Source organism: Felis catus, chromosome B1 (genome assembly GCF_018350175.1).
Source record: "Felis catus isolate Fca126 chromosome B1, F.catus_Fca126_mat1.0, whole genome shotgun sequence".
NCBI lineage: Eukaryota > Metazoa > Chordata > Mammalia > Carnivora > Felidae > Felis > Felis catus.
This window is the reverse complement of record NC_058371.1, coordinates 86,874,690-86,900,381: the sequence shown is the minus strand read 5'-3', so window position 1 is coordinate 86,900,381 and position 25,692 is coordinate 86,874,690. Positions and strand designations below refer to the sequence as shown.

The following is a 25,692-nucleotide window of genomic DNA, read 5'->3' as shown; positions in this document are numbered from 1 at the left end:
GTCCAAATAGCCAGTTGACAACTAGTCACTCTGTTTCTCCTTACCATCAGCATTCTCAGAGAGCTTGTCTTTTCTTTTCTTTTTTAAATGACAGCCAGTACTGGGGATTTGAATCACAAGGCTCTGGTTGGATTGTAGAGGTTTGATTTCTTAGAAAATCTGTAAACCTAACTCCCAATCCCTGTTTAGCTATTAACATCTTAAACCTATGGATCTCTGTCTTCTCGTTATGAATAAAAAAGATCGTGCGGATGATCTCTGAACGTTCTTCCTGTGACACTAAAAGAGCTTGGACTCCATCAGTGGAACTGCTGTTTTGTTTTGTTTTTTTCTCCTCAGCACCAAATAGTCAAAATCTGGTATGATTTCAATTTACTTAGATGATCAGCAGGGCAAATTATGAAAAACCACTGGCAGATTTTTGTATATACAGAAAAGCAAATATGCATAACAATGTGAGTTTAACATTTGTGGAGGTCAGTTACCCAGTACTCACACTAGAACAGTAAATCAAGTCTCCAGTAGCTGTGTTCACTTCTTATTTTTACCTAGTTTGTAAATAATCAATCAAGGGGCTCCTGGGTGGCTCAGTCAGTTAAGCGTCTGGTTCTTGGTTTCAGCTCAGGTCACTATCTCACAGTTCATGAGTTCAAGCCCTACATCAGGCTCCATGCTGATAGTGGGGAGTCTGCTTGGGATTCTCTCTCTCCCTTTCTCTCTGTCCCTCCCCAGCTCGTGTTCTCTGTCTCTCAAAATAAATCAGTAAACTTCAAAAAAAAATTTTAATAAAAAATAGACGACCAATCAAGAAAATTAGAAAAATGTATCCACGTCGGAGGAGGAGGAGCCCAACCTTCAAAGATAATCACTCTTAATATTTCAGTGTGTTTTCTTCCAATAATTTTGCACTGCAGTTTTTTTTCATTAACACTATATTATAAGTGTTTCTCCACATCATTAAGTTGTTTTTATAAACATCACTTAATGCCAATGGAGGTATCATGGTGTGTTTAACCATTACCCTATCACTGGGTAGACAGACAGGTTCCAGTTTTCCCCTAGCTGAAGTAAATGGGAAAAAGATTAATATCTTTATACAGAAAGCTTTCTGGTATTTAGAATCATTTCTTTGGATCGATTCTGATTCCTAAGAATTAAAATGAATGAATCAAAGGATGCGACCATTTCATAGCTTTTTTCAAGAAGTTGTACCAATTTGGGGCACCTGGGTGGCTCAGTGGGTTAAGCATCCAACTTCAGCTCAGGTCATGATCCCGCAGTTCGTGAGTTCGAGCCCCACATAGGGCTCTGAGCTTTCAGCCCAGAGCCTGGAGCCTGCTTTGGATTCTGTGTCTCCCTCTCTCTCTGCCCCTCCTCTGCTCATGCTCTGTCTCTCAAAAAAATGAATAAATGTTTTAAAAAAAATTTTTTAAGGAAGTTGTACCAATGTATGTTTATACTGAGAAGTGGTATAATTATTTTGATTCATATATGGAGACCCACCAAATGGAGGTTACCTAGGGGCCCAGTCCAAGTCACAAATCTAAACTGAAGTCAGATCAGAAGCACCTGTCAAGAAAACCCAAAATACACATCAATCATAATCATCCGAATCAGCCATAGCTACTTTACCTTACCCTAGAAAATAGGACCTGCTAGCCTTTCTTTTTTTTTTTTTTTTTTTTCCTTTAAGCTTATTTATTTTGAGAGAGAGAGACGGAGAAAGTGTGAGTTGGGGAGGGGCAGAGAAAGAGGGCTAGAGACAGAGAATCCCAGGCAGGCTCCTCACTATCAGTGTAGAGGAACCGTGAGATCATGACCTGAGCCAAAGTGGAAGCTTAACCAACTGAGCCGCCCAGGTATGCCAGGACCTGCTAACCTTTTAAGGAGATCCCTGACCTTGTAGCTAATCATGCCCTGTTTCTGGGTTGCTTTTTCTAAGGCTCTGTGAAACTTGCTCCTGCCCCCAAATTCCTCAGGCAGAGCACTCCCCAGCTTGTGAGGCACTGTACTTCCCTGGACATACACAGATTGTTTTTCCTTGAATAAAGAACATCAACTGGTTACTGAATTGTTGCAGTTTTGGGGCACCCGGATGGCTCACTCAGTTAAGAGTCTGACTCTTGGATTTGGCTCAGGTCATGATCTCGAGGTTCATGGGTTCAAGCCCGGCAATGGGCTCCGTGCTGATAGTGTGGGGACTGCTTGGGATTCTGTCTCTCACTCCCTCTTCCTGTGCCCTTCCCCTGCTCACTCACTCTCAAAGTAAATAATTTTTTTTTAAGTCTCTTAAAAAAATCAGTTGTTGTAGTTTTGTCACTTGACAGAGATAGTTAAGGTAGATTTAGTGTATTTAAGACCTAACATTTCTAAGTTGGGTCTTCATCATTGAAATACAGTATTTACTTATTTATTGTTCATTGTCCATATACCCCTGCTAGAATACAAGCTCCACAAGGGCAGGAGTCTTGGTTTACTGATATATCTCAAGCATCTAGAACAGTGCCTGATATATGGAAGACATTTAAGTATTTGTTTCAAGAACAAATGAAATAGGGAAAAGTTTTATTTTCAATCTTTTTGTAATGTTTTATTTATTTCTGAGAGAGAGAAACAGAATGAGCGGGGGAGGGGCAGAGAGAGAGGGACACACAGAATCCAAAACAGGCTCCAGACTCTGAGCTGTCAGCATAGAGACCAACGGGGGACTCGAACTCGTGAACCTCGAGATAATGACCTGAGCTGAAGCCAGACACTTCACCGACTGAGCCACCCAGGCGTCCCTATTTTTAATCTTATTATCAGTTCCAACACTGAAGTGACAAGATTCAGTAGCAGGTTTTAACAACACTGGCAAGTGGATATGTTCCTATATTTATCCCATTCTCTGGTATTATTTATCATGGCACAATTTAAGCTTTAACCGTTTATCACATGCTTACTTCAAATATAAAAGTTGCATTCCTCAGTTCTCATATGCAGCAGAAACTGCTAGTTGCCAATCTAATTTCAGGTTCTCTTGCTTTTTGAAGGCAATGTGCTCATCCAGAAGACTACATTTTTTTTTTAATGTTTATTTATTTTGAGAAAGAGAGAGAGAGTGCCAGAGCACAAGTGGGGGAGGAGCAGACAGGAGATGCAGGGCTTGAACTTACCAACCATGAGATTGTGACCTGAGCCGAGATCAAGAGTCGGACACTTAACCAACGAGGCCACCCAGGTGCCCCTAGAAGACCACATTTCTAATCTCCCGGCAGACAGGTGTGGTCAGATGACTAGGAAGATATACATGGAAACTGTTGGAAGTACTTTTAGGAAAGCTCTTTGAAATGGGAACAAATAGCTGGCATGGTTGTTTTCCTTCTGCCTCCTGCCTCCAATGTGAACATGATGGTTCCAACAGCCCTGTCTTGTACAATGAGGTAAACTGAAGGATGGAAACTCTGTTCAGTGGATGATGGAGCAGAAAGATAGAAGGAATCAGAATCTCTGGTGATGTGGAGATGTAAAATGAGATTTCAAAATAGAACAAGCAAGCCTAGCTAAGAGTTTTGTTTAAATGGGGTCAGGGGGCCATGAGGGAGGAGGAATTTATGCAGGTCCTCATCAAAGAAACCTTGAACTTTTTGCCAGCAACAGACACTCAGCCTGGATTTAACTCTGTCCTCTCCAGGATACCTGAATCAGTCACATTTTTCACTTCCAAAGGAGCCAACGCCATTCAAGGACAAGTTTCATTCTTTTCTTTCTTTCTTTCTTTCTTTCTTTCTTTCTTTCTTTCTTTCTTTCTTTCTTTCTTTCTTTCTTTCCTTCTTTCTGTCTTCTTTCTTTCCTTCTTTCTTTCTTTCCTTCTTTCTTTCTCTTTTTCTTTCTTTCGACATGAACTTTTTATTTTTATTTATTATTTATTTTAATGTATTTATCGTTTAATTTACATCCTAGTTAGCGTATGGTGCAACAATGATTTCAGGAGTAGATTCCTTAAGCCCTTTACCCATTTAGCCCATCCCCCCTCCCACAACCCCTCCAGCTACCCTCTGTTCGTTCTCTATATTTGTCTTATGGTTTGTCCCCTTCCCTGTTTTTATATATTTTTTTGCTTCCTTCCCTTATGTTCATCTGTGTTGTATCTTAACGTCCTCATATGAGTGAAGTCATATGATATTTGTCTTTCTCTGACTGATTAATTTCACTTAGCATCATACCCTCCAGTTTCCAGGACAAGTTTCAATCCCTCTTTTGCATATTAACCCAACCATACCAGGTAACTTAGTTTCAATCTCCGTTTTGCACAGAGTTCCTAAATGAGAACTGCATTCATGACCTTTTTTCTTCATAACTCTGCCCTTTCTTTGTCTTCCTCAGAACACAAGTCACCTGACTCTGTGTCTCTTGAATTGCAATTTTAACTGCCCAAATAAATGCCCGTTTGCTTATATTGTCAGTGAATTCTTTCTTGGTCAACATAGACCACACCAACCCTGGACTGCCTTCTTAAATGCTATTTTACATAAGAAAAAAAGAAAGCACTATCTTGTTTTAATCCAGTTATTTCAGGTTTCTTATCAGCTAAACACAATTTCTAACTGATAAACCACATATACTGATTGCCATCTTCCTAAAGCTTTGAAGATTTTTTTTGTTTTGTTTTGAAAGGTTTATTTATGTTTGAGACAGAGAGAGCAGGGGAGGGGCAGAGGGAAGGGGACAGAGGATCCGATACAGGCTCCGAAGCAGTAAACCTGATGGGGGGGGGGCTTGAACTCATGAGCAAACTGTGAGATCATGGTCTGAGCCGAAGTCAGACCCTCAACCAAGGGTCCCTGAGGATTTCAGTAATACTATAAATGCTCTTTAAAAATAATGAGACATCGAGCGTCTTCCCGAGTCGCCTGCTTTGGAGGTCTGTCCTCACCTTGGCTCAAAATGGACCCCAACTGCTCCTGTTCCACCGGGGACTCCTCCACCTGCGCCGGCTCCTGTACATGTAAAGTGTGCAAACACACCCCCTGCGGGGACAGCTGCTACTCCTGCTGCCCCGTGGGCTGTGCCAAGTGTGCCCAGGGCTGCATCCGCAAGGAGACACCTGATGGTGCTGCTGCTGTGCCTGATGTGGGGGAGAGCCTGTTCCAGATGGAGAGAGAGCAACAGGTACGCACCTGTAGTTTCATTTCTATTTTATTTTTGTAAGAGCAAAGTTTTACTTTAAGTTTATTTATTTATTTTTGAGGGGGTGGGAAGGGCAGAGAGAGAAGGAGAGTGAATCCCAAGCAGGTTCCACACAGGCAGCATGGAGCCCAACGCGGGGTTCAAACCCACAAACCGTGAGATCATGACCTGAACCGAAGCAAAGAGATGGACACTTAACCGACTGAGCCACCCAGGCGCCCTTACACCTGCAGTTTTAAAACACATTTTTCATATTACCCTGTCTGCTACACTCCTGTTTCTATGAAATACAGGAATTATAATAAAAGTTGGCAACTTTTAAAAAAAAGTGAGAAATCTTTTGCTTTATGTACTTCTCTTTTAAAGAATAAAATATGGGCTTTTTATTCTGAGCTGATTGCCATGTTTTAATTTTAATCATGAAAAAGAACATTTGGTCCATTGACAGGAAGCGGGGAATAATAATTTCACATGGCATCATTGGACCGGACCTTCCAGGAGAAAGACCATGAAATACCTTTGGATGATGTTATAAATGCGGGAATAAAGAGGAAATCTTGAGAGTTCCTCGAGCCCATGCAGAAAAGGAGATTAAAATTTAACTTCTGGTCATGGACAATTACAAGAGTTTGGAGTGTTCATTACTGCATCAAAGAAAACAAGGTTTTTGAAATTTGCTTTTAAACTTGTACCCGTGTCTGTCCTCCAAGAAGCAGAAGCCGAGAGGTAATTAACTGCAAAACTGAAACCAGCCACTCCCACATCTGCATTAACCTGATTTACTATTCCATTGTCTTCACTTGCATAACTTTACTATTCCAGGAGACTTCTGCTCAGACAAATAGCTTTTTAAAAAAAATAATTTTAACGTTTATTTTTTTTTAATTTTTTTTTCAACGTTTATTTATTTTTGGGACAGAGAGAGACAGAGCATGAACGGGGGAGGGGCAGAGAGAGAGGGAGACACAGAATCGGAAACAGGCTCCAGGCTCTGAGCCATCAGCCCAGAGCCTGACGCGGGGCTCGAACTCACGGACCGCGAGATCGTGACCTGGCTGAAGTCGGACGCTTAACCAACTGTGCCATCCAGGCGCCCCTAACGTTTATTTATTTTTGAGAGAGAAAGAGAGAGCACAAACATGGGAGGGGCAGAGAGAGAATCCGAAGCAGGCTGCAGGCTCTGAGCCATCAGCACAGAGCCCGATGCAGGACTCGAACCCACGAACCATGAGATCATGACCTGAGCCAAAGTCGGGCCCTTAACTGACTGTGTCACCCAGGTGCCCCTCAGGCAAATAACTTTATTGTTCATGCCAGGAATTTGTTTGAAAGATCATCAATTCTTGGGGCACCTGCGTGGCTCGGTTGGGGTTAAGCGTCCCACTTCAGCTCAGGTCATGATCTCACCCATTCATGAATGGGAGCCCCACGTCAGGCACATCAAGCCCCACGTCTGGCACATCAAGTCTGTGCTGACAGCTCAGAGCCTGGAGCCTGCTTCAGATTCTGTGTCTCCCTCTCTCTCTGTCCCTCCCTTGCTCGTGCTCTGTCTCTCTCAAAAATGAATAAACATTAAAAAAAAAAAAGAAAGATCATCAACTCTTTATTAGAAGGTATCAACATTTTTCTTACCAATACTCTTGGGACTCCCAGCCTCCTAATCCTTTTCTTGCTATTTCCACCAATCCTAAATCACTATTATGTCACTCCTCATTGAAGGACCTGTCTTAAACCAAACTTCAAAATCTCAGTAAGAACAGACTCTGCCCTTCCTTCTTTGAGACACAACAAAGTTCTCTTGAGGTGGTAATTCTCCTGTGCAACAGGGAGCAATAAATTCAATTTTATCTTGGTGGTGGTGGTGATATTTGGGCACTGGCATTTAATACATGCAAAAGATAGGGCAAAGTCAGTGAAGGAAACAGAAAGGACCTGGAAGAGGTGGAGGGAGCTGTTGCCCTCCGAAGTTCTGAGGCAGGATACAGGGAAAGCTGCAAAGGAGGAAAGGGAGAAGGAAGGTTAGGCAGCAGGCCAGTTTTCAGAGAATTTGATAAGGCCAGTGGGGACTTACTGAGTCAAATTCAATCATTCCTCAAAGTAGTCCTACATTTTGCAGGAACCCTACTGCCTTGGTGCCCCTGGTGAGCTCAGTGCACATCAGCCGTGGCTGGACGCATTTTGTGGGAAGCAAGGCCTCAGCATCACAGTGGTGACGGGTGTCAGAGCAATCATACCTTTGCAGTCCCAGTAGGAGATGTAAAGACACATTTCTCCTAGCTCAGGATGCCTGATGAGCTAGCCTCTGAAAAGATACTTGCAAAAAGTGTTACCTTCTGAGAACAAGCATATAATGAATAAGAAAAGTCCAAAGGAGACTAACGTTGATTTTTGAATGAATTTATTAACTATAAAAATCTAGTGAAAGCAATTGGGGTTTTTCTGCATTGTTAAATATGCTAAAGACAATATCAGTTATTCAGTTATGAAAAATTAGAATAATTTAGAGTGATAGAATTTGAGAGTCCTTATTACTTTGTTTCATTTTGTTTGACTACTCACCAACTGATGTTTCCAGCTTTTGACAGTGCTATGGGCTGAATTGTGTCTCCCCAAATTCATATGTTGAAACCCTAACCCCCAAAGCGACTGTATTTGGAGATAGAACCTTTAGGAAGGCAATAAAGGTTAAATGAGGTCATAAAGGTAGCACCCTAATCCAAAAGGATTATTAGGCTTGATGAAGTTATGGGGTGATGAGGGGTTCGTGGGGTCCCAAGCCAACGGCCAAGAAAGAATTCTTGAAGACATCATTGGTGCAAAAAGGTGATTTTATTAAAACATGGGGACAGGACCTGTGGGCAGGAAGAGCTGCACTGTGGTTGGGGGTGGGGGGACTGTTTTCTGGAGTCCAGGGAGGAAAAGTCAAGAGGGAGTTTCCAAAGAGACTTTCACATGCTAAAGACTTACTGGAGGCCTAGCTATTGTCAAGCTAAGGTTGTTTTTCCCCCTAGCAAGGCATTAATATTAAGACAGTAGGGAGTTCCTGGACTTTAGGCTATGATGAGATTGCACTTTTCCGGTAAACTTGTGGAGACTCTTACCAGTTTAACCATTTGGTTTTTTTTTTGTCCTTTCCTGTTTTGGAGTAGCTGGGAGTGTCCAAGGAATATCATGCATGTCCCACAGGGGGAGGGGATGTGTACTAACTTGTACTTCACCCTCAGCTTGCCTCACTCTCCCTCATCAGGCTTATAAGAAGAGAGAGGTGCCCGGTTGGCTCAGTCAGTAGAGCATGCAACTCTTGATCTCAGGGTCGTGACCTTGAGCCCCAACTTGGGCATAGAGATTACTTAAAAAAAAAAAAAAAGGAGAGAGAGAGAGAGAGAGAGATTTCCCTTGCCCTCCAGCCTGTCTGTGTGCTATTTTTATGTAGCTTTGCCCCAGACCGCTAACGTTAATAGGGGAACTAGCAGAACTGCTGGGCAAACAGTGGTGCTAAGCAGGAAGTCTCAACAGTAGAAAAACTACACTTTCTCCTACGTTTATTGGGCTCCTTCTCCTCAACTTCTATTTTGAGGTTGCTTCAATCTTACAAGAAAAAGAAAGCCTCACCTGGGGCTTTATTCCATTGTTTTTCATCGGTCTCCAGCCTTCCAGTCCCAGTAATCAGTGCACTCTGGTTTCTTCCACCATCACCATGCCTACCTGCAACTATTCACAATGAGCTAAAGAGCCACCTTCTAACTCAAATTCAAAGGATCCAGTCCCCACCTTGATCTCTTGGGAGCAGTTATCACTGCTACACCCTTCTAGAAACTTACTGTCCCCTTTTTTTATATATATATATACATAATATTTTTTATTATTTTAGAGAGAGTGTGTGCACAAGCAGGCGAGAGGCAGAAGGAGAGAGGGGCAGAGGGATAGAGAAAGCTAATCTTTTTTTTTTTTAATTTTTTTTTCAACGTTTATTTATTTTTGGGACAGAGAGAGACAGAGCATGAACGGGGGAGGGGCAGAGAGAGAGGGAGACACAGAATCGGAAACAGGCTCCAGGCTCTGAGCCATCAGCCCAGAGCCCGACGCGGGGCTCGAACTCACAGACCGCGACATCGTGACCTGGCTGAAGTCGGACGCTTAACCGACTGTGCCACCCAGGCGCCTGAGAAAGCTAATCTTAAACAGACTCCACTCTCAGCCCGCCAAGGCTCAACCCCATGACCCTGGGACCGTGACCCAAGCAGAAATCAAGATTCGGACACTCCATCAACTGAGCCACCTAGGTGCCCCATTAGTCCCCTTGCTACTACGACACCAATCTCTTGTTCTCCTCTGACCAGGCCTCAAGTCTCTTTCCATTCCACCAATCCTTAAAGGTACGTGTTTCACGGGGATTTCATCCTTACTGCTTTTCTTATCTCACTCTAAAGTCTTTCTGTGGGTGATCTCACCATCTATGGCTTCAGCTCCTGGGCTCTTAAGTGTTTGGCCCTGACCCTACTATGAACTCCAGGTCCACCATTTTATTTGTCTACAAAGTGACTCCCCCTGGGGGTTCCACAGGCCACATCACAATTATATGTTCTGACCTTAACTCAGTGTTTTGTGTTCCCTGAGAGCAGCATTTGCACCTGTTTTCCTTATTTGGTACTGTTATCCACCAGTCACAGGAGTCATCCCTAGACTCTGTACTCTCCTCCCTCCTTCGACCCTTAGATTTAATCTGTCACTCAACCCTATGGTTTCTGTCTCCTTCATGATTCTTTTCCACCATCACTGCCCCCACTTTATTCATTGAGAGAGGATTAGAGATGTGCATCAGAATCACGTGTGTGTGTGTGTGTGTGTGTGTGTGTGTGTGTGTTATGCCCCTCCTCCAGAGATCTGAACCAGCATATACCCTTCCTTACCTGCATTGTTCTTACTCTTCCCTGATCTCCAGTCCATCTCCCACACGGCTGACAGAAAGACCTTTCTTTTCAAAATTTTTTAAAAAATGTTTTTGAGAGCGAGCACAAGTCAGACAGGGGCAGAGAAAAGAGGACAGAGGATCAGAAGCAGGCTCTGCGCTGACAGAAGACAGCCCAATGTGGGGCTGGAACTCACAAATTTCGAGATCGTGACCTGAGCCGAAGTCAGGTCAACTGACTGAGCCACCCAGAATGATCTTTCAAAAATGCAACCTTGATTGTACTGCAAACTGTCTGCTTATTTTTTCAAAGGTTCTTCAGAACCTTCAGGTTCTTTATCCTGAAGAATAAAGTCCAAACTCCTCTGGAAACCCTTCACGCTTTGGTTCTTGCCAGTAGCTTCCACCTCATCTCTTGCCACTCCCTCCTGGGCACCCTGCACTCAAGCCTTATCAAAGTGTGGTACTTGCTGTTCCTGGAACATCCGTCCTTCTTTGCCTTGCTGTTCTCGGTGGATATCACCCCTCATTCCTTCCTACTTAGAAGTCACCTTGTTCCAAAAGCCTCTCCTGATTTCTCCAGGCAAATAGGAATTCTCTGTGTTTCCACAGTACCTCGTTCATATCATGATTCTCTATTTATTATCGGATAATTATATTTGTGTTTATACAACGTCCCACCCACTAAACTGTGAACGGACTGTTCAGTTCATTGTTGTACGTGCCCTAACGTAGAGCCTGGCACAGAATATGTACTCAACAAAATGTTGACTGAATGAAATTTTGAAATGAGTAAGTTTTATATTTTTCTGATTTCTTAAAGTACACAGTGTTTAATATATCTTAAGTAATACTACCGACCCATTCTTAGGATAGAATTGCCCTCTAAAACCCTTTTAATGATAACAGTTTATATTTAAACAGTACTTTTAACTTTTCAAAGCACCTTTCCCCCAACACTTATTACAAGTATTTCCAAACATATGGAAAAGAAAAAGAATTGTAAGTGAACACCCATACACCCATCACCTAGATTCTAATTTGACATATTTTTATATTTGCAGAATACTTTTTATGGGCTAATTTTGTTATCACCTTTTATTTCATGTAATGACTGAGGTATGATTCTATGTTTTATAGATAAGGAAACTGAGACCAAGAGGGCTTAATGACTTCCTAAGGAGATTATTTCCTGGAGTTGTGATCAACTTGTGCCAGCTGACTCATCCTTACCTTCTGGGTGTTAAATAAATAACCCTCCTCTGAAAAGTATTTTGAATATTCTTGCTAATGAAAAGCTTCCAATTCTGTAAGATAGGAGAATCAGCAAAATCATGGGAAAACCAACAAGAAAACATTTCTAGCTCATAAGTCACTCAAAGAGGAATCCAATCTTAGATATTCTTCCCCCTTAACGCGCACCCCCCCCCCCCACTTCATTCCTGGTTAGTCATTTCCTGCCCAATTGGAGAAGTTTCTTCCATTCTTTTCTAGTACCAGATGCAGATCTAGATTATCCTTCATTTCAGCTGGTCAACTCTCTCCTGCCTTTTCTTTTTTAATGTTTATTTATTTATTTTTAGAGAGAAAGAGAGTGCGAGCAGGGGAAGGGCAGAGAGAGGGAGAGAGAGAGAATCCCAAGCAGGCTCACACTGTCAGCATAGAGCCCCATGAAAGGCTCCATCCCACAAACTATGAGATCATGACCTGAGCAGAAATCTAGAGTGGGATGTTCAACAGACTGAGCCATACAGGCGCCCCTCTCCTGCCTTTTCATGTGCCAAGAATACACGATCTCCAATTAAAACATGACCCTAATTCATATCTTTGCCTAGCTCACAAAACATCAACCACTCTCATTGCCTACCAAATTAAGTCTGGTATAATCTCTGCCATCCACACTATAACCTATCTAAGCATCTGTCTTCTTACCTTAGCTTCCATCCTACATAACCAAGAGGAGTTGTTTCCGCAAATACAACCAGGGCTTTCTGCTTACTTCCTTTCTTCGTGTATAAATCACCACCGCTCCCCTCCCAAATTCCACATGTGTTGAATTCTAGACCTCCTAGTCATGGCCCAACTCAAATGCCAATTCTAATAAACCTAGAACACCTAAGCCGGTTATAACCTCGATTGTCACGCTTGTGGATCTGGTGGCACTGATTTTAATCTACCTTGTAGAGCTTTATAGTCTGATTTCTCTTGCCATCTTCTGCCCCCGTTGCCTGAGTAGAGCACCCTTGAAGAAAGGGACATTGTCTTATCCATCATGGCCTTCGCACACAGTCGGTGCTTTACACGCTCAATTTCGTTTAACGAAACACATACTTCCGAAGGGACCGGAGGCGAACGCCCTTTGCTGTATTCACACATACACTCACACGCACATACAGATGCTGTCTTCCACCTGGACACACACACGTGTCCCCAGGGCCACAGCCCTGAACTGTCTCGGGATCCTCCGCCTGTGGGCGCTTCCATTCCAGCCAGCGGAAGGGGAGGCTCATTCCTTTAAGACACTCTAACAGATACTTGTTACTTTAGATCTTCTACAGCCTCCGCCCTACGAAGAGCTTAAGATCTCCTTCCTTTCAAAATACTATTATTCCGAGTCAGGGAGCCGCAGCCTGGTCGCGCCAGGGTCCGGTCCCACGGATTCCCCCCTCCTGGTCCCGTTTGGTCGCGCCCGCTTTGTCAGCGCGCTGCGCTAGCCGGTTACCCTCCAGCTCTCGCCGGCCGGCGGCAGACCGAGCTGCTGCTCCCTGAGCTGCTGTAGCTCTCGCGTCTCCCTCCCGGGCTTGTCTGCTCAGCACTGCCCTCAGGCCTGGGCTGGGCGACTAGGAGCCTGGGAGCATCCGCTCAGAAGGTCCCCGAGAGTCTGCTCGTTTCGCCCGCCTCGGCCTCGGCCAGGCTCCGCTCCTCCCGCGCGCGAGGGGCCTCGGCGGTTGTGGCGGCGGCGCCCGGCATGTATCAGAGCCCGCGGCGGCTCTGCTCCGCCCTGCTGCAGAGGGACGCGTCCGGCCTGCGCCGCCTGCCCACCCCCGGGCTGCGCCGCCAGTCGCCTCCGCCGGCGGCCGCCCCCCGGCCCGCGTCCCCCCGGCTCCTGGCGGCGGCCTCAGCGGCCTCGGGCGCCGCGAGGTCGTGTTCCCGAACAGGTGAGTGCGCGGTACCGGGCGGAGAACCCCGCGGCTGCCGACCCGCGGCCGCCTCCTGGGGACGGCGCGGAATGAATGGGAAGCCTGGGGCTGCCAGGGTGTGGGGGTCTGGCCAGGAAGCCGGCCCTCCTCTCCCCGTACAGACGACTCTTCCCGTTTTCCGCTTTCCCCTTGCCCTGCCTATCCTGGGGTTTGCGTCCAGTAAGAACTGGAACACCTTTCAAGGTCCCGTTTAATCCTTGGATGCGGTGCCTTTGGTATTTCTCGCTCTTAACGCTAAATGTGCCCCTTCCAAGGCCTCAAATTAACTTGTGTCTGTTTTACTTCCTATTGTGCTAATTAAGCAAATTTTGTGCAAAAAAAAAAAAAAAAAAGCCATCGAAAGTGGTATTTTTTGACCATGGAGCTTGCATGATTTAGATGTTATGAATTTCTTTAAAGTTATGCTGACTACATGATAACACACATTGACTGGTTTTACATTTACGTGTTTGGATTTTTCCGGAGTCTTCCACTCTTAACTACTTAGGTCAGTCTGTGTGTATTATATACCTGGGTTAAGATCTTGTAAAGGCGATGCCTTCGTTTGTCAAGAGCTAATGTGATACATCACATACATACCCTGGACTTTACCTTTTTTGCCACCCCCGTTTCTGCCTGAGGACACATTGCTGAGGCTAAAAATTACGTACAAAGTAATGATACAGTTTTAAATAAGAATGAAGGTTCTCTTTCAAATCTGGCAATTACTACATCACACTAAAAAGTGTATCTTGGTCATGCTCAAGTTAGGTTATTGCTGTTTAAGACCTTTGTATAGCCATCCTAGGTTATAAATACATTTTCCTCAGAAAGTTTTGGATTGATTTAAGAACTGAGCAGTAGAAAAAATATGTTTAATGGGACTTTCTTTTATTAATGAAAGTGATAATCTAAAATCTAAACGTGATTGAAGCCAAGACTTTAAACTCTTTGGGGTTCCTGGGTGGCTCTGTAGGTTAAGCCTCCGACTTCAGGTCAGGTCATGCATGATCTCTTTCTTGAGTTCGAGCCCTGCTTGGGACTCTGCTGACAGCTAGGAGCCAGGAGCCTGCTTGGGATTCTGTCTCCCTCTCTCTGCCCATCCCCCACTTGCACCCTGTCTCTCTCAAAAAACAAATAAACATTAAAAAAAAAAAAAAGACTTTAAACTCTTCTCAGATTATTAGCAGATGTTTAGGCTGAGATGTACCTTTAAAATTAGGATGCTAAACTGGTTACTTTAGACTCAACTCCATATTATTCTTTACAAAGGGTGAACTTGACAGTCCTATTCAGCTTTTTTGGTTTTTTGTTTTTTATAGTGTGATGAACATGTCGATTACATGAAATTCACAGGGTTTCTTTTCTTTTTTTTTCCCCCCCCCAGCTCTGTAGGAATTTGGCACATTGTGTGAAAATAGCTGTTAGGATGGGTGCCACTTAATAACTGTTAGTGTTTTTTCTTGCTGGAAATTTTCTTTTTTTTTTTATTTATTTTTATTTTTTTTTTCAACGTTTATTTATTTTGAGGACAGAGAGAGACAGAGCATGAACGGGGGAGGGGCAGAGAGAGAGGGAGACACAGAATCGGAAACAGGCTCCAGGCTCTGAGCCATCAGCCCAGAGCCTGACGCGGGGCTCGAATTCACGGACCGCGAGATCGTGACCTGGCTGAAGTCGGACGCTTAACCGACTGCACCACCCAGGCGCCCCATCTTGCTGGAAATTTTCAAGAGGAATGTTGTTTGGTTTGAAGAAGAAGAGGTAAAAGAGAAAGCCAGTTAGTGTCTTCTCCAGAACGAGCTCAGATCTCAAAGTCCCTTAGGCAGAGTTTGTCCATAGTTACATCTTGGGAATACAGATAGCTTGTGTGATACAGATAGCTGTGGTGTTGGCTGAGGAAAAAAGGTCAGGTTAGAGTATTTGGAACATTAGGCTTTTGACACAGGTATTTAATGAACTTTTTAAAAAGTCTCTGAAACCCCCTAGTTTTACAAATAAAGAAACTGAAAGGCTTTAGGATGCTTATGATATCATAGACAGTTACTAGAAATCTAGGCAGTTTTCCTTTTTCATGCAGTTTTAGCTTCAGCTACTTGTTAGGAAGAAATGTGAATACATTCATTTACTCATTGCTGGATCACTCATTCATTCAGGAAGTCTTTGCAGAATGCCTTACACACACTGTAGGTGCTTTATTACAGGAAGTAAAAGAATGTGAGCCTTAGTCTGCCTTTATAGAGTTTACTGCCTAATAAGAGAGAAGAACTTACAAAAAGAAATAACTGTTGAATGAAATGAAACACCTTTTATTCTCTTACAGTTAGAGGTTTGCTCATGACACAAGGGTGCCAGAGATGGGGAGGTCCCTTTCAGCAAAGGTGATCTTTTTAGCCTTCAAGAAGTAATTGGTATTTGAGCTGGGCCTTGAAGCATGGTTAAGATTGAAAGAAATTATATCATTTTATTTGGGAAAAGGCAGGAACAAAAAGGGAAAAGCATGAAGCATGGAAGCAGCTGGCAGGGTGAGAGAAGAAACCCCCAGTAAAATGTTTTCCAAAGAGCCCCAGAACCAGCATTCAGTGCTTTTAAAAATGGCAGACTAATGGATCCTACTAGAGACCTATTAAAAGAATTGGTTCCACATTACTTAACAGATTCCACATTACTTAACAAGCTAACAATAAGAATAAACCTCCCCATTATTCTTCCATGCCCCAAAGTTTAGACATCTGGCAAGAGAAGTCCTCAGGTAGCTGAAAGCTACTCTTCCCTCCAGAGAGTCTCTTGTCGAGGCTTGGGGGTAGGTGATGAGTCCCACCCCTTGACTCCATTTGACAATCGTTTCCTTCCTAACGTAGGTCCCTTGGCAGTCCATCAGAGGTCACTAGAAAGACGAGTACAGTCATCACATCCTAGGTTATTAGAATTTAAAGGGGAACTTGGAAACAACTTCAGTGTTTTGCTGTCTTTTCTCACACAAGGACAGCACCCCCATAAAGAAGCAGCAATTGCCACGGTTACTGTACTGGATGAAATGCCATCGGGAGTCATCTGTGGGTTTATAAGTGCTGTCTTCCAGATCCCTCCTCTTCAGATAATTAAGAGTTTGGCTGAATGACTGTAAGCCACCCCTGGAACATGTTGCTTTTTTTCTTGGGACAATTTTAAAAGCAAATACCAGCTCATTTCAGGAGGTGGCTTTATTTAGTATGTCCCTTAACTCTGTGAGTAAGCTGTTGATGAGAGAGAAGAAATGGGAAAGCTTGTAATTATCAAGTTCCTACAGAATAAATTGCTTTCCTTGTGGGAGAACTAAGGTATCATTTTCCTGTAGCATTCAGTGCTAATAGTTTAAATAGTGAGCTATTGGGGGTGTTTGAGTTTAAATAGTGAGCTATTGGGGGTGTTTGAGTTAATAACCATAGCTCCAGAATCACATTCAACACATTTACGTATGAACCTTTGCAAAGCATTTAATCTTGCTTACTGTCTCAACACTGGACTTGACCTAGAAAAAATAAAGAAGATAAATTGACATCATTCAGTCCACAAGTTTTATTGAATACAGTATACTTAAAAGGCCAAATATTGTATCACATGACTAATTGTGTCAGGAATTGAGAAGAAAGAGAAATCAGTGTGGCTGGATTTGTTGGGAAGCGAAGTGCTTTTGAATAGGTGAAAGGAGGGTACATCCCTGGAAGGGAGCACAGTGATGACAGGCAGGGCGAAAAGACCACATGAGAAGGTGGTCAGTATGGAAGCAGTGATGAATGAATACCATCAGAAAAGATGTACTTCTAGAATCTGGGACAGTTGTTAAAAGACAGACTTCTTGTCTTTCACCTATGTACTTGAATCATTTCCTCCTAGGAGAAGCCTGGTGTGTGTGTGTGTGTGTGTGTGTGTGTGTGTGTGTGTGTGTGTGTGTGTGTGTGTGTGTGTGTTCATTTTGAGAGAGAGAGAATATCCCAAGCAGGCTCCACACTGTCAGCACGGAGCTCAAACACATGGGGCTCAAACCCACGAACTGCCAGATCATGACCTGACCCAAAATCAAGAGTCGGGACGCTTGGAGGCTTACCCAGCTGAGCCACCCAAGCACCCCAAGTTGTATATTTAACAAGTGCCCCAGGTGATTCTTTCTGGAAAACTTGGCGAGTATTTTATAAGCTCCACTCCTCCTTTCAAAAGTACTTATTTCTGGAAAATTTGAGAAACCTGGGAGAGGATTCTGGAGGAGTGTTAGGATCTTTGAACTTGGGCTCCAAGGCAATTTAGGAGGCCTCTGAGTAAGAACATTTACCTGAACAAAAAGCAGGCTTTAAGAAAGGGAAGGAGGGGCGCCTGGGTGGCTCAGTCAGTTAAGTGTCTGACTTTGGCTCAGGTCATGATCTCACAGTTGATGAGTTTGGGCTTGCGTTGGGCTCTGTGCTGACAGCTCAGAGTCTGGGGCCTGCTTCGGATTCTGTGTCTCCCTCTCTCTCTGCACCCCCACCCCCACTCATGCTCTGGCTCTCTCTCTCAAAAAATAAACAAACATTAAAAAATTTTTTAAAAAAGGAAAGAATTGGTGTATTTAAGAAAATTCAGTGAGGAAAAATTTGAGACTGACATTGTAATGGAAGTGTAGCAGTGTGGATAAATGTAGTATCATGTAGATTTCAATGATGTTTACTAATGAATAAATGAGGGGATTTCCAAATTTTTTTGGAAGGAGGAGGAAGAAAAGAGGAAGTGTCTATATTTTCTTAAATTCTTTTTTTTTTTTTTTTTTTTTAAATTTTTTTTTTTTTAATTTTTTTTCAACGTTTATTTATTTTTGGGACAGAGAGAGACAGAGCATGAACGGGGGAGGGGCAGAGAGAGAGGGAGACACAGAATCGGAAGCAGGCTCCAGGCTCTGAGTTGTCAGCACAGAGCCCGATGCGGGGCTCGAACTCACGGACCGCGAGATCGTGACCTGGCTGAAGTCGGACGCTTAACCGACTGCGCCACCCAGGCGCCCCTTAAATTCTTTTTTTTTTTAAGGTTTACTTATTTTTGAGAGAGAGAGAGAGAGAGGCAGAGAGAAAGAGACACAGAATCTAAAGCTCCAGGCTCTGAACTATGCTCGACGCAGGCTCAAACTCATGAATGTAAGATCGTGACCTGAGCCAAAGTCGGCCGCTTAACGAATTGAGCCACCTGGGCACCCCTATATTTGCTTAAATTCTTTTTTTTTTAACGTTTATTTATATTTGGGAGAGAGAGCAGGGGAGGAACAGGGAGAGGGGGAGACACAGAATCCGAAACAGGCTCCAGGCTCTGAGCTGTCAGCACAGAGCCCGACACGGGACTCGAACCCACGAACTGTGAGATCATGACCTGAGCTGAAGTTAGTCGCTCAACCGACTGAGCCACCCAGGTGCCCCATTTGCTTAAATTCTAATCAGGATTTATATACTTGAAAATGGTTATCATACTTGAATAAATACTGAGAAATTCAAGGATAATGTGCATGGGTGTTTGGCTCTGTACTAAACTCAATTGGGGGCGCCTGGGTGGCTCAGTCGGTTAAGCGTCCGACTTCAACTCAGGTCACAATCTTGCGGTCCGTGAGTTCGAGCCCCGCGTCAGGCTCTGTGCTGATGGCTCGAAGCCTGGAGCCTGCTTCAGATTCTGTGTCTTCCTCTTTCTCTGCCCCTCCCCCGTTCATGCTCTGTCTCTCTCTGTCTCAAAAATAAATAAACGTTAAAAAAAAATAAAAAAAAAAACTCAATTGTACTTTCATGAAAAGCAGCCAGAATATTTTGAATGTATTGTTATTCTTAGAATAGGTGAAAACCAGCCTTCCCACAGGAAGGAGTAATACCTCAAGTGGATGATTTTAGCTGGTGTCAAAGCAACACTTAACATACCGGTTACCAAGAATCCAGTATCTGTTGTGGGCAGGAGTGCTCAGGGGAAAGAGGGATAAAGAAAATTACTACTTTGAATGTCTCCCCAGAAATACTTTTTTCTCCTTTCAGTATCAAAAAATGCCTGGGGGAGGGGTGAGGCACCTGGGTGACTCAGTCAGTTAAGCTTCTGACTTCCCTCCAGGTCATGATTTCAAGGTTCATGGGATGGAGCCCTGCATTTGGCTCCATGCTGACAGTGTGGAGCCTGCTTGGGACTCTCTCTGCCCTTCCCCCACTTGTGCTTTCTCTCAAATAAATTGATTTTTAAAAATACCTGGGCCCACTCAGATCTTCTGAATTTTAACTCATGGGGCCTGAGCATCCGATGATTCTGATGCATAGCCCAGGCGGAGAGCCTCTTACCACACAGATTTGTTTTACTGCCAGTGAGGAGATTTGTTTTACTAAATGTATAGCAGCCTGCTAGAAATTTCTTACCAGTGCATTGATTCTCATGCCTCCAAAAGTTAGATTCTGCTGTTAGATGATGAGGGACTGTGCAGAGAAGAAAAATTTAAAACCTTTTTTGTTCCATCTTCAGAATCAGAGTAGTGTGGGAAGTCCAGGAAAGTAAAAGTTACAGTGCAGACAGAAGTACAGTAAAGAATTGTTTCCACAGGATGTCCAGAGAGTTCCTCACACTTGCCCTGCCTGTTCCCACTATCTTCCTGCTCCCAGCTCTTTGCGCTTCCGGTCCTTGGGCAGGTCGTTGCTAGTCTGCAGGCACACTTGTGACTCTGAGTGTCTCGTGCAGTACAGGGTACACAGTAGAGTACTTTGCAGATACTAAAGATACCTGGAATATAATAGTTTTGTATTTCCTTTTTATGTTTTGCTGTCATGAATGTTAGCCATCATCCAGGAACTACTGAAAGAAGTTTATCTTTCAAGTCTTTATAGGTCAGATAGGTGTCCTGAGACGTATTCTGGAATTGGTTTCTCTTTCGGGTACTTTGTTCTGAATTTTATTTGGAAAAAAAGTCATGATGAATTTTTAAATTAAGTCTTTAGAAAATTACTGGAATAACGCATGCCCGTCAATAAAAATCTTCTGTCCTCAAAACTTTAAATGTCTTTATGAGTATTATTTCCCGAAACTTACAGGATTTTTCTTACGCTTTGTGTTCCAAAATTCCATCAGGAAAAATGTCTCAGCATTGGGCAAGCCCATTTAATCTAAAGCCATACCTTTCTTTAGTACAGGAAAACTTTGTTATTTTTTTGGATTATTTTATCAACTCTGTCATCTATTCTCATGTTCTTAAACTCCCATTAGACAGATTGTTGACCATGTGGATCTATCTTGTGTCTCTTCTGTCATTTTTTAATGTCTTTATCTCATCCATTTTGTCAGTTTTTCTGACTATTTCTGTTTTGCAGTCATTTAAAATTTCTAGGGGAACGTGGGTGGCTCGGTCAGTTAAGCATCGCTCTTGATATTGGCTCAGGTTGTGATCTCACGCTTTGAGATCAAGCCCCACATTGGGCTCTGTGCTGATAGCACAGAGTCTGCTTGGAATTCTCTCTCGCGCGCTCTCTCTCAAATAAATAAACTTAAAAAAAAAAATTTCTAGACATTTTCTAGTCGAGCCCCATGTTGGGCTCTGTGCAGACAGCACAGAGCCTGCTTTGAATTCTCTCTCTTGCTCTCTCTCTCAAATAAATAAACTTAAAAAAAATTTCTAGACATTTTCTAGTTCTCTGTGGCTTTTTTTCATAGAAGCTTGTTTTGTGTCCATAATACTCTCCTGTAGCTTTAAATATATGCAGATATGTAAGCCTGGTTCTCCCACGGGCCTCCCTTAAGGGAGAGAACAGTTTACACGGTTCTGTAAGTAGAAGGTTATGTGGTGGTTGGACAGGCAGGTTTCCCAAGAGCAGGTTGGAGACCTCTACCTTTGCCAAAGCTAGGAAGGCTTCTTTCTGTGTTCACGAATCTGTTTAACTCCCTACTTTTAAAAGTATGCTTTTTTTTTAATTTTATTTTTTATTTTTACAAATTTACATCCAAATTAGTTAGCATATAGTGCAACAGTGATTTCAGGAGTAGATTCCTTAGTGCCCCTTCCCCATTTAGCCCATCCCCCCTCCACAACCCCTCCAGTAACCCTCAGTTTGTTCTCCATATTTATGAGTCTCTTCTGTTTTGTCCCCCTTCCTGTTTTTATATTATTTTATATTATTTCCCTTCCCTTATGTTCATCTGTTTTGTCTCTTTAAAGTCCTCATATGAGTGAAGTCATATGATTTTTGTCTTTTCTCTGACTAATTTCACTAAGCATAATGCCCTACAGTTCCATCCACGTAGTTGCAAATGGCAAGATTTCATTCTTTTTGATTGCTGAGAAATACACCATTGTATATATGTATATATACCACATTTTCTGTATCCATTCATTCATCGATGGACATTTGGGCTCTTTCCATACTTTGGCTATTGTTGATAGTGCTGCTGTAAACATGGGGGTGCATGTGTCCCTTTGAAACAGCACACCTGTATTCCATGGATAAATGCCTGGTAGTGCAATTGCTGGGTTGTAGGGTAGTTCTATTTTTAGTTTTTTTTGAGGAACCTCCATACTGTTTTCCAGAGTGGCTGCACCAGCTTGCATTCCCATAAAAATATTCTTGAGGTCAGAGTTAGACCTTGATCTGGTCTGCTTTTCTTTTTTTTTTTTTTTTCTTTTTTTCAAGTTTTTATTTTTAGTACTCTATACACCTAGCATAGGGCTCAAACTCATGACCCTGAGATCAAGAGTCTCATGCTCTTCTGACTGAGCCAGCCAGGGGCTCCTGGTCTACTTTCCTTTTAGATCTGTCATCCTTGGGAGCCCTTCCAAGGCACATCTCCCCCTTTTCTTTGAAGCTGTTCTCTGGTTCTGTCCCACAGGCAGAAGCCACCCTTGCTTCTGGGGAAGACAGGGGACGTGGGGGAATTAGCACAGCTGTTTCAAAAGCCATTCTTGAATGAATTACCCTAACAGTTGCCCCTCAGCTTCTCCTGCCCTTTATCTTTGTTGACTCCACTTGGAGTTTCTTCAAAGCTCCCTTGGCAAGAACCATATTTAATGCACCTTTGGTAACTTGTACTACATTTTCCTCCCCTCTGGTTTCTTTGTGAATGCAAATCTGTTTCTGTCTTCCTGGAATTCCTCCAAATTCTTTGTCCACTGATGGCATCCTTTCTTGTCTTCCCATATTATCGTTTCATCCTTTTTAAAAATTTGAATATACTTAGTTTATTCCTGAAAGCTCTTAATGAAGGAGAGGGTAAATGTATGTTGTACTTCATGCCCAGTGACCTATTAAGTATATTAACATATCACTTCCTATTATATATATTTTTAATTATTTGTTTCAATTCCCACTTGAAAATTGAGTGGTATGAATAGAGATTTTAAAGCCACTTACAATTTCAGTTCAAATGGTGAAAGATCATTCTTTTCCTACATGTACCTTTAACTATTCAAGCAAGGCCATGGAAATTTATATGTGCAAATTGTTTTCCCCTATTTGAAGCCAATGAAATGTATACAAACTAGCTATACAATTGCATTTCAATAGAATCTAGAACAGGGGTCTGCAAACCTTTTCTGTAAAGAGCCAGGCAGGAAATACCTTAGGCCTTGTGGGCCATATGTCAGTGTCACAACTATTCCACTCTACCGTCGTGGTGTGGAAGCAGCCATAGACAGGACATGAACTTTACTAATTGGACACCGAAATTTGAATTCATACGGTCTTCCCATGTCATGAACTATTATTATTTTTTTTCAAACATTAAAAAAATGAAAGACCACAGGCAGCACAAAACCAGGGTGCCAGCTAGATTTGGCTCATGGACTGTAGTTTGTGGACTCCTGGTCACAAGGGAAAATGTCTGTACTGTCAGCAGATTTTTCCTTTTAGCTTTCACGTTTCCATTCATAACTGTAAAAAATGCACTATTTGGGGGGCAAGATGTAGTAACACAGACTTCATGTCTTAGTGGGGAGCAGTTCCACCACATTCTGTTAGTTTTTCTACCTTTTCACGTTTCACTTTGAGCTAGAAAAAGCCCAGTTTGTGGAAATGGTTGGTCAGCCAGCTTCACAGTTGAGCACCAATTAAAATGGTCAACCTAAGCTCTTACTGTGGAGAGATTTCTTCTTCCGTGGTGAGGTTTTCTAGATGAATCTGGCATGGCTGAAGGTGTGGCGGAGCCCGGAAAACGTTTTGGCGTTCTTGTATAGCCTGTTGCCTCGAGAGGAAAGGTCGTTCGGATTGTCCCACTGTGTCTAGGTGCTGGTATTTTTAGACGCGTTCGGTTGAGAGTCCCGACCTTCACTTGTGTCTCTAGCACTGCCGTGCAGGCTGTTACACTGCTTTGTACACCGTGTGCCATGCCAGCGCGTGTGCCGTGGTGGCAGTGACGTTGGCAGATGGAGCAGGTGGAATTCGACCTCTGTTTATTCCCGTGTGTGCCCTGGCAAGGCAACATTGCAGTTGTCCTGGCTGTCCGTGCTGTCGGAGATGCTGATGAGCAAGAGTCCAAGGTGCGAGGAACTTTCTCCGGAGCCAGACCTCTCAGTAATTGTGCAATCTTAAAAAAAACTGTGTCCTCATGTCGTAACCTCAGTATCTGTTTTTGTGAAATGGTGAATACAGTACCTCCTTTGCCAGATTGTTGGAAAGAGTAATGAAAACACACGGAAGCAGTATGGCGTATGCCAGGCTTTCAAAAGTGAACAGCCTTCCCTTTAAACCCGGAAAGTGAGCTTCACTACGTAGAATAGCTAACCTTTAACTGACCAGTTAGGATGTATATCTGGTTTAACTCAGTCCTCATAGTAACACAGTGAAGTACATTAGAGTGATCCCCAGATGAAGAAACTGAGGCGCAAAATGGTGGCTAACTTGGTCAGGGTCCTATTAGTAAAAGGAGAAACTGGGATTTGAAGCGAGGCAGCCTAACTTGAGTCCCCGCGTTCACGACTGTTTTTGCCTCTGCTAAACGATAGCCTGGCCTTACTGAGAAAAGTTGAAGCTTTGGCCACAGGGGTTTCACGTAAGAACATACCTGATTGCCAAGTGCTCCAGGCATGCCTGTCACATTCAGTCAGGAGTGCTCAACAACAGAAATTTGAAGACTGGACGTTGGCTAGAATACTTAACCCTCACCGGAAAGTCGTCTCTTCCTAAATTGGCACTTAGAATCCAGCCGCTAGGATCCAGGATTTAATGTACTACACGTCCACACTCCTACACAAAACTTGAAGGCGGTTATGTGTGTTTACCAGGTCGACCTGCCGACCACCACAGAGAGAGGGTCCCAACTACAGTCTCACAAAACTCTAGAAAGATAGTTACATTTCATAGTGACTCAGGACAAATCACTTAAGCTTATGAACTTTAGTGTCCTCATCTATGAAAGAGCCAAGGAGTTTTTGAGAGGGTAACAGATCACAAGTAAAAGTGCTCAGTATACCATAAAACGCACTACCAGTGTAAGGCAGTTCTTCGTCAGTGTTTGACAGAATTCCTTGGGGCTTTACTGTCTCTTGGCATCTTTTCTAGTGTATGTATGTATGTATGTATGTGTGTGTGTATTTGGTTAGTTACCCCAAGAAGCCTAGTGAAAATTAGCTACTGAACAAGGGAAGTAAATTTTCTGAGGTTTCAACACATGGCCAGCAGATGGCAGCATAGGATTGCTGTTTCCATGATGGCTTCCTGTGACGTTGGTCGTTTACAGTTTGTGTATACTCTGCTCTTTGAGGTTTCCTTGGGCCCAGGGTTGGTGAGCTCCAGCAGCTTCCCAGGTGTGTATGCAGATTATCCTGGTTTTTGTTTAGTTTTTGGCGCTTAATCAGCATTTTTTGGCCAAGCCACAGTTTCAGGAGACTAAACTTGTGAGAGAAATTATTCACAGACTGATTTGGGCAAGCTCCAGAGTATGCAACTGCTGGGTAACTAGAGAAACATTATGTGGAGAGATGTCTTTCTGTCGTGATTTCTAAGTGCTGTTAGGACTGCTTGGAATGTTAGGCCCAGTCAGTTTGGGTCTAACTGTTAGGATTCTCATCCAGCATTCTGACTATGGTGTGAAGGTGTTTCATTAAGTCTTGATCACTTCCCTCTGATGGTTGGCACTCAGGAACTTATACTGTAGTCTGCCTGTTGCTTTAGAAGTATCTATAATTGGTGATATGAAGAATAAACTTGTATTCTGTATTTTAGTGATTAGCTCACTTTTGCCTTGTTTTCTAGGAAAGGGATGACTAAATGGGTATTTCAGAAACCTAAATCTGAATTCTTTGGCAACTCTTTAAAGGCTATTATGAGGGAGGGAAGAATTATTTGTTCCTATTAAGTAAAATAGCAGTGAGGTATTTATGCAAGGAGTGAAGATACCCAGTTCCAAAAGTATATGGAAATACGCTTTTAGAAAAAGAAAAAGGCAGGAATGGTATTGCTAAATCATAACTAGTCGTAAGAAATCTGTTTTGAT

The 25,692-nt window shown here is 43.1% G+C and overlaps 1 protein-coding gene and 1 pseudogene across 4 annotated transcripts in view; both read left to right on the top strand.

Annotated features, from left to right (window-relative positions):
• Positions 1–4,833: 4,833 nt before the first annotated feature.
• LOC101092935 lies at positions 4,834–5,111 on the top strand (annotated as a pseudogene).
• Positions 5,112–12,796: 7,685 nt separating this feature from the next.
• NOCT (nocturnin) overlaps positions 12,797–25,692 on the top strand; it is a 28,494-nt gene continuing 15,598 nt past the window's right edge. The window contains exon 1 of one of the 4 annotated variants that reach the window (XM_023252806.2): positions 12,797–13,236. In XM_023252806.2, the coding sequence (XP_023108574.2) occupies positions 13,047–13,236 (190 nt within the window). In that variant the 5' untranslated portion in view covers positions 12,797–13,046. Of the gene's footprint in view, positions 13,237–21,892; positions 25,004–25,692 lie in introns of those variants that run through there. The other 3 variants (XM_023252808.2, XM_023252807.2, XM_011281691.4) reach the window with 3 other exon arrangements.